Genomic DNA, 10,000 nt, shown 5'->3' on the forward strand with positions numbered 1-10,000 from the left:
AACCCCTACAGACAGCCTTAGTACCTAGTGATGGGGTTTGAGGTCCGAACCCCTACAGACAGACCTTAGTACCTAGTGATGGGGTTTGAGGTCTGAACCCCTACAGACAGCCTTAGTACCTAGTGATGGGGTTTGAGGTCTGAACCCCTACAGACAGACCTTAGTACCTAGTGATGGGGTTTGAGGTCTGAACCCCTACAGACAGCCTTAGTACCTAGTGATGGGGTTTGAGGTCCGAACCCCTACAGACAGACCTTAGTACCTAGTGATGGGGTTTGAGGTCTGAACCCCTACAGACAGACTTAGTACCTAGTGATGGGGTTTGAGGTCTGAACCACTACAGACAGCCTTAGTACTTAGTGATGGGGTTTGAGGTCCGAACCCCTACAGATAGACCTTAGTACCTAGTGATGGGGTTTGAGGTCTGAACCCCTACAGACAGCCTTAGTACCTAGTGATGGGGTTTGAGGTCTGAACCCCTACAGACAGACCTTAGTACCTAGTGATGGGGTTTGAGGTCTGAACCCCTACAGACAGACCTTAGTACCTAGTGATGGGGTTTGAGGTCTGAACCCCTACAGACAGACCTTAGTACCTAGTGATGGGGTTTGAGGTCTGAACCCCTACAGACAGCCTTAGTACCTAGTGATGGGGTTTGAGGTCTGAACCCCTACAGACAGACCTTAGTACCTAGTGATGGGGTTTGAGGTCTGAACCCCTACAGACAGACTTAGTACCTAGTGATGGGGTTTGAGGTCTGAACCACTACAGACAGCCTTAGTACTTAGTGATGGGGTTTGAGGTCCGAACCCCTACAGATAGACCTTAGTACCTAGTGATGGGGTTTGAGGTCCGAACCCCCACAGACAGACCTTAGTACCTAGTGATGGGGTCTGAGGTCTGAACCCCTACAGATAGACCTTAGTACCTAGTGATGGGGTTTGAGGTGTGAACCCCTACAGACAGACCTTAGTACCTAGTGATGGGGTTTGAGGTCTGAACCCCTACAGACAGACCTTAGTACCTAGTGATGGGGATTGAGGTCCGAACCCCTACAGACAGCCTTAGTACTTAGTGATGGGGTTTGAGGTTCGAACCCCTGCAGACAGCCTTAGTACTTAGTGATGGGGTTTGAGGTCCTACCTAGTGATGGGGTTTGAGGTCCTACCTAGTGATGGGGTTTGAGGTCCTACCTAGTGATGGGGTTTGAGGTCCTACCTAGTGATGGGGTTTGAGGTCCTACCTAGTGATGGGGTTTGAGGTCCTACCTAGAGATATACACTCAGTGGCCAGTTTATTAGGTACACCACCCTGTTCACGACAATGGTTCGCTCCTACAGACAGTGTCTGGGGTTTACCGAGACCAGAGAGACTAATACGAAACATCCAGTCAGCAGCAGTCTTGTGAAGAGAGGTCGGCTGCTTTTGCAACAGCTAATGGGGGATCCTAATAAAATACCAAATACCCCAAATAATTCAGGCTGTTCTGGAGGCAAAGGGTGGTCTGACCCGGGTACTAGATGGATGTACCTAATAAACTGGCCACTGAGTGTATAGTGGCGCTGATATACGACCTGCAAAGTTCTAGAAGGTGACGATAATGGCAGCCATCTTGGTCAGTGATACATCCAAAAACCAGTCTATATAAATGAAGGGTCTCTCCTCTCTCACCTTGAAGTTAGGAGGAACGAGGGTCTTTCCAGCGGGTATCTGCAGGACGATGGTCTCTCCTTCAAACAGCCAGAGGTCCCATGTAGAGTGGTTGGTCAACAGGGCCCAGGGGATGAGCTCTACTAGAAGAGTGTTGAGACCAGACATCCAGGCTGACAACTTCACCTGCATGGGGCTGTCCCACTGGGCTAGGACCTCTGATCCAGGCCTACAGTACAACACAGAGATATACAGTTAAATACTGTAAATATCAACAACTATACAGCTCCCTGGGATGGGGGGGGGGGGGGCTGTCCCACTGGGCTAGGACCTCTGATCCAGGCCTACAGTACAACACAGAGATATACAGTTAAATACTGTAAACAGCAACAACTATACAGCTCCCTGGGATGGGGGGGGGGGGCTGTCCCACTGGGCTAGGACCTCTGATCCAGGCCTACAGTACAACACAGAGATATACAGTTAAATACTGTAAATATCAACAACTATACAGCTCCCTGGGATGGGGGGGGGGGGGGCTGTCCCACTGAGATAAGGCCTCCACTATACACCTGTAACATGGAGGTCTCTGTCCCACTGAGATAAGGCCTCCACTATACACCTGTAACATGGAGGTCTCTGTCCCACTGAGATAAGGTCTCCACTATACACCTGTAACATGGATCTGTCCCACTGAGATAAGGTCTCCACTATACACCTGTAACATGGATCTGTCCCACTGAGATAAGGTCTCCACTATACACCTGTAACATGGAGGTCTCTGTCCCACTGAGATAAGGTCTCCACTATACACCTGTAACATGGATCTGTCCCACTGAGATAAGGTCTCCACTATACACCTGTAACATGGATCTGTCCCACTGAGATAAGGTCTCCACTATACACCTGTAACATGGATCTGTCCCACTGAGATAAGGTCTCCACTATACACCTGTAACATGGAGGTCTCTGTCCCACTGAGATAAGGTCTCCACTATACACCTGTAACATGGATCTGTCCCACTGAGATAAGGTCTCCACTATACACCTGTAACATGGATCTGTCCCACTGAGATAAGGTCTCCACTATACACCTGTAACATGGATCTGTCCCACTGAGATAAGGTCTCCACTATACACCTGTAACATGGATCTGTCCCACTGAGATAAGGTCTCCACTATACACCTGTAACATGGAGGTCTCTGTCCCACTGAGATAAGGTCTCCACTATACACCTGTAACATGGAGGTCTCTGTCCCACTGAGATAAGGTCTCCACTATACACCTGTAACATGGATCTGTCCCACTGAGATAAGGTCTCCACTATACACCTGTAACATGGATCTGTCCCACTGAGATAAGGTCTCCACTATACACCTGTAACATGGATCTGTCCCACTGAGATAAGGCCTCCACTATACACCTGTAACATGGAGGTCTCTGTCCCACTGAGATAAGGTCTCCACTATACACCTGTAACATGGATCTGTCCCACTGAGATAAGGCCTCCACTATACACCTGTAACATGGATCTGTCCCACTGAGATAAGGTCTCCACTATACACCTGTAACATGGATCTGTCCCACTGAGATAAGGCCTCCACTATACACCTGTAACATGGATCTGTCCCACTGAGATAAGGCCTCCACTATACACCTGTAACATGGATCTGTCCCACTGAGATAAGGCCTCCACTATACACCTGTAACATGGAGGTCTCTGTCCCACTGAGATAAGGCCTCCACTATACACCTGTAACATGGATCTGTCCCACTGAGATAAGGCCTCCACTATACACCTGTAACATGGATCTGTCCCACTGAGATAAGGCCTCCACTATACACCTGTAACATGGATCTGTCCCACTGAGATAAGGCCTCCACTATACACCTGTAACATGGATCTGTCCCACTGAGATAAGGCCTCCACTATACACCTGTAACATGGAGGTCTCTGTCCCACTGAGATAAGGTCTCCACTATACACCTGTAACATGGATCTGTCCCACTGAGATAAGGCCTCCACTATACACCTGTAACATGGAGGTCTCTGTCCCACTGAGATAAGGCCTCCACTATACACCTGTAACATGGATCTGTCCCACTGAGATAAGGCCTCCACTATACACCTGTAACATGGATCTGTCCCACTGAGATAAGGCCTCCACTATACACCTGTAACATGGAGGTCTCTGTCCCACTGAGATAAGGTCTCCACTATACACCTGTAACATGGATCTGTCCCACTGAGATAAGGTCTCCACTATACACCTGTAACATGGAGGTCTCTGTCCCACTGAGATAAGGTCTCCACTATACACCTGTAACATGGAGGTCTCTGTCCCACTGAGATAAGGCCTCCACTAGACATCTGTGGTACAGACATGAACAATCACCATAGCATCCAACTTCAACCACGCTAAACAGACACACGGAGGCATGGAAGTACGCAGAAACACATGGAAACAAACAACTGAATATGCAGATACAAACAACATCAATCGACAGGCATCTGGGTAGGCACATGGGAATGTACCGCATCAGCACACGCCAACGCAAACACACGCCAACGACACACACACACACACACACACACACAAACACACACACACCAACCCACACACACACACACACACACACACACACACACACACACACACACACACACACACACACATCAACACACTGTCCCACACACTCCACTATACACCTGTAACACACACACCACAGATAAGGTCACATGTTAACATCAAAACCATGGATCTGTCCCACCCCTGCCTCCACTAGACACATAGACAGCAAGATGCATTTAGCACACTCAACCACGCTAAACAGACACACGGCGCATGTTAGCTCCCCAGCATAACACACTGAATATGCACAAACAACATCAATCGACACTAAGGATAAACAGGCACATGGGAATGTGACCGCATCAGCACACGCCACCGCAAACACACGCCAACGACACACACACACACACACACACACACACACACACACACACACACACTCAACCCAAACATCACCGCAAACACACACACACACACACACACACACACACACACACACACACACACACACACACACACACACACACACACACACCCAAACACACACACACCAACCCACACACCACACATGGGGTCATGTTAACATCAAAACCATGTCTCTGTCCTACCCCTGATGTTCAGAGACATAGACAGCAAAGATGCATTTACATGACTAGAACGTTCTACGGCGGCCATGTTAGCTCCCCATTAGCATAACATGGGGAGTATTTCAACAATGACATGGAGCTGAATGTCTATGTAATTGTTGACTGCTGAAACATCCAACTCCACTGAACACTAAGGACTAATAGTTCCTGTAGTGAAGGTAGACTCCAGGAGGATTCCAGGTCTATTTCCTGTAGTGAAGGTAGACTTCAGGAGGGTCCCAGGTCGAGTTCCTGTAGTGAAGGTGGACTCCAGGAGGACCTGTAGTGAAGGTGGACTCCAGGAGGACCTGTAGTGAAGGTGGACTCCAGGAGGACCTGTAGTGAAGGTGGACTACAGAAGGACCTGTAGTGAAGGTGGACTACAGGAGGACATTGTAGTGAAGGGGGACTCCAGGAGATACCTATAGTGAAGGTGGACTCAAGGAGGACCTGTAGTGAAGGTGGACTCCAGGAGGACCTGTAGTGAAGGTAGACTCCAGGAGGACCTGTAGTGAAGGTGGACTCCAGGAGGACCTGTAGTGAAGGTGACTCCAGGAGGACCTGTAGTGAAGGTGGACTCCAGGAGGACCTGTAGTGAAGGTGGACTCCAGGAGGACCTGTAGTGAAGGTGGACTCCAGGAGGACCTGTAGTGAAGGTAGACTCCAGGAGAACACCAGGTCCAGAGAGAGACGGACGGTTTGGTAACGATGACAACCTATTCACTATATAGGGAATATGGTCCTGGTCTAAAGTAGTGCACTATATAGGGAATAGGGTGCCATTTGGGACCAATGCTTCTTTCAGTTAATTTCCCAGAGAAGGGAAAGTGTCAGTTTGTCCTGGGCCTTTAGAAACCCCCCCAGACCGTGAACACACATCTCTAAACCCCCCAGTCTGATCCCTGGACCGAGAACACACATCTCTAAACCCCCCAGTCTGATCCCTGGACCATGAACACACATCTCTAAGGGTCCCAGTGTAGTTCCTGTAGTGAAGGTAGACTCCAGGAGGACCTGTAGTGAAGGTAGACCCCCCCAGTCTGATCCCTGGACCATGAACCCACATCTCTAAAACCTCCCCCAGTCTGATCCCTGGACCGTGAACACACATCTCTAAACAGGGAACCATACCGTCCACCATTTAATGATGTCATTTATACACTGAGGCTGTTTTGACAGAGGTCCAGAGCTCTCGGAGTACGGTGCGGTCGCCAGGGTAACGAACCGCTCTCTTGGCTCTGAGAGTCTAAACACTGTGTGTTAGAGGGCACAGGAAGTGTGTTTGAGGGCACAGGAAGTGTGTTAGAGGGCACAGGAAGTGTGTTAGAGGGCACAGGAAGTGTGTTAGAGGGCACAGGAAGTGTGTTAGAGGGCACAGGAAGTGTGTTAGAGGGCACAGGAAGTGTGTTAGAGGGCACAGGAAGTGTGTTAGAGGGCACAGGAAGTTGAAGAGGTAAATGTTTTTTTCTTCTTCTTCTTTTCTGTGTGTAGGCCTTTAACGAGAGAGAAACACCTCAGTAATCATTAAGCAAACGTTTTGTTAGACGTCGCCGATCGGGGAGGGGGGTTGGGGTTGGTGTTGGGGGAGAGAGTGAGTACGGCTGTCAGATCTCACACTGCTAAAAAGCTGGGCTCCGCTGGCAGCCCCCCTGACAGAAGCAGCCCATTGGATCCAGTCAGAAAGTCACCTGGTTAGTTCATTAGTAATATGATGTTTGATCTGCGTTGCTCTCTGATGCCCGATGTGCCAAACTATATCTAAATGCAAGGCCCCTGTCCTTTGTGTCAGAAAGTCTGTGGCAGAACAGAACGACAGTGTAAATGTCTGGTCTGGAGAACGGCTCGATGAATCTAAACCAGGGGTCTCCTAGGATCTAAACCAGGGGTCTCCGAGGATCTAAACCAGGGGTCTCCGAGGATCTAAACCAGGGGTCTCCAAGGATCTAAACCAGGGGTCTCCGAGGATCTAAACCAGGGGTCTCCGAGGATCTAAACCAGGGGTCTCCGAGGATCTAAACCAGGGGTCTCCTAGGATCTAAACCAGGGGTCTCCGAGGATCTAAACCAGGGGTCTCCGAGGATCTAAACCAGGGGTCTCCGAGGATCTAAACCAGGGGTCTCCGAGGATCTAAACCAGGGGTCTCCGAGGATCTAAACCAGGGGTATCCTAGGATCTAAACCAGGGGTCTCCGAGGATCTAACCCAGGGGTCTCCGAGGATCTAAACCAGGGTCTCTGAGGATCTAAACCAGGGGTCCCCGAGGATCTAAACCAGGGGTCTCCGAGGATCTAAACCAGGGGTCTCCGAGGATCTAAACCAGGGGTCTCCGAGGATCTAAACCAGGGGTCTCCGAGGATCTAAACCAGGGGTCTCCTAGGATCTAAACCAGGGGTCTCCGAGGATCTAAACCAGGGGTCTCCGAGGATCTAAACCAGGGGTCTCCTAGGATCTAAACCAGGGGTCTCCGAGGATCTAACCCAGGGGTCTCCGAGGATCTAAACCAAGGGTCTCTGAGGATCTAAACCAGGGGTCCCCGAGGATCTAAACCAGGGGTCTCCGAGGATCTAAACCAGGGGTCTCTGAGGATCTAAACCAGGGTTCTCCAAGGATCTAAACCAGAGGTCTCGGAGGATCTAAACCAGGGGTCTCCTAGGATCTAAACCAGGGTTCTCCTAGGATCTAAACCAGGGGTCCCCGAGGATCTAAACCAGGGGTCTCCGAGGATCTAAACCAGGGGTCTCTGAGGATCTAAACCAGGGTTCAGACAGGATCTAAACCAGAGGTCTCCGAGGATCTAAACCAGGGTCTCCTAGGATCTAAACCAGGGGTCTCCTAGGATCTAAACCAGGGGTCTCCTAGGATCTAAACCAGGGGTCTCCTAGGATCTAAACCAGGGGTCTCCGAGGATCTAAACCAGGGGTCTCCGAGGATCTAAACCAGGGGTCTCCTAGGATCTAAACCAGGGGTCTCCTAGGATCTAAACCAGGGGTCTCCGAGGATCTAAACCAGGGGTCTCCTAAATGAAACCATTTTTTTCAAGCTTTCAAATAGGCCAATTCTCCTCCTCTTCTGTCCCCTGCAACTCTTCCCCAGGTCCTTAGTGTACAAGACACACACACACACACACACACACACACACACACACACACACACACACTACCTGTCTGTGTCCTTGCTGACATAGGGCCATGGAGACTGGCTGTTGTTCTTCAGACCGTAGAAGTCTGCCAGTATGTGGTCCTGGCTGTCCTCCAACCCAGCCTGGTTCCTGTTCATTATCTGTTTGATCACACTGGTGGAGATGGGCACCGCACAGTGAGACGCATCCTCGTCCTCACTGCAACAGACAGACAGACAGGAAGAGAGACAGACAGACAGACAGACAGGCAGACAGACAGGCACAGACAGACAGACAGACAGGTTAGCCTTCATATAACACACACACACACACACACACACACACACACACACACACACACACACACACACACACACACACACACACACACACACACACACACACAGTGCCTCAGCTAGTCCAATGTGGGTTTGAATCCCACTGTCTGGGGGGGAATGATCTCTGCTTGTTCCACAGACGCCCCAGTGTTACTCTGTGGATCCTAACTGACCCACTACAGCCAGTATCCACCGTGTGGAACCTAACTGACCCACTACAGCCAGTATCCACCGTGTGGATCCTAACTGACCCACTACAGCCAGTATCCACTGTGTGGATCCTAACTGACCCACTACAGCCAGTATCCACTGTGTTACTCTGTGGATCCTAACTGACCCACTACAGCCAGTATCCACTGTGTTACTCTGTGGATCCTAACTGACCCACTACAGCCAGTATCCACTGTGTTACTCTGTGGATTCTAACTGACCCACTACAGCCAGTATCCACTGTGTTACTCTGTGGATCCTAACTGACCCACTACAGCCAGTATCCACTGTGTTACTCTGTGGATCCTAACATTACAGCCAGTATCCACTGTGTTACTCTGTGGATCCTAACTGACCCACTACAGCCAGTATCCACTGTGTTACTCTGTGGATCCTAACTGACCCACTACAGTCAGTATCCACTGTGTTACTCTGTGGACCCTAACTGACCCACTACAGCCAGTATCCACTGTGTTACTCTGTGGATCCTAACTGACCCACTACAGCCAGTATCCACTGTGTTACTCTGTGGATTCTAACTGACCCACTACAGCCAGTATCCACTGTGTTACTCTGTGGATCCTAACTGACCCACTACAGCCAGTATCCACCGTGTTACTCTGTGGATCCTAACTGACCCACTACAGCCAGTATCCACTGTGTTACTCTGTGGATCCTAACTGACCCACTACAGCCAGTATCCACTGTGTTACTCTGTGGATCCTAACTGACCCACTACAGTCAGTATCCACTGTGTTACTCTGTGGATCCTAACTGACCCACTACAGCCAGTATCCACTGTGTTACTCTGTGGATCCTAACTGACCCACTACAGCCAGTATCCACCATGTTACTCTGTGGATCCTAACTGACCCACTACAGCCAGTATCCACTGTGTTACTCTGTGGATTCTAACTGACCCACTACAGCCAGTATCCACTGTGTTACTCTGTGGATCCTAACTGACCCACTACAGCCAGTATCCACTGTGTTACTCTGTGGATCCTAACTGACCCACTACAGCCAGTATCCACTGTGTTACTCTGTGGATCCTAACTGACCCACTACAGCCAGTATCCACCGTGTGGATCCTAACTGACCCACTACAGCCAGTATCCACTGTGTTACTCTGTGGATCCTAACTGACCCACTACAGCCAGTATCCACTGTGTTACTCTGTGGATTCTAACTGACCCACTACAGCCAGTATCCACTGTGTTACTCTGTGGATCCTAACTGACCCACTACAGCCAGTATCCACTGTGTTACTCTGTGGATTCTAACTGACCCACTACAGCCAGTATCCACTGTGTTACTCTGTGGATCCTAACTGACCCACTACAGCCAGTATCCACTGTGTTACTCTGTGGATCCTAACTGACCCACTACAGCCAGTATCCACTGTGTTACTCTGTGGATCCTAACTGACCCACTACAGCCAGTATCCACTGTGTTACTCTGTGGATCCTAACTGACCCACTACAG

The 10,000-nt window shown here is 49.9% G+C and overlaps 1 protein-coding gene across 10 annotated transcripts in view; it reads right to left on the minus strand.

The window, feature by feature from the left end:
• LOC127928899 (intermembrane lipid transfer protein VPS13B-like) overlaps positions 1–10,000 on the minus strand; it is a 74,893-nt gene that overhangs the window by 34,531 nt on the left and 30,362 nt on the right. For all 10 annotated transcript variants that reach the window (XM_052516489.1, XM_052516492.1, XM_052516493.1 and 7 more), the window contains exons 5-6: positions 8,010–8,186; positions 1,672–1,879 (exon numbers count right to left, since the gene is read on the minus strand). In XM_052516489.1, the coding sequence (XP_052372449.1) occupies positions 1,672–1,879; positions 8,010–8,186 (385 nt within the window). The remainder of the gene's footprint in view (positions 1–1,671; positions 1,880–8,009; positions 8,187–10,000) is intronic.

This window comes from Oncorhynchus keta, unplaced genomic scaffold (genome assembly GCF_023373465.1).
Source record: "Oncorhynchus keta strain PuntledgeMale-10-30-2019 unplaced genomic scaffold, Oket_V2 Un_scaffold_4810_pilon_pilon, whole genome shotgun sequence".
Taxonomy (NCBI): Eukaryota; Metazoa; Chordata; class Actinopteri; order Salmoniformes; family Salmonidae; genus Oncorhynchus; species Oncorhynchus keta.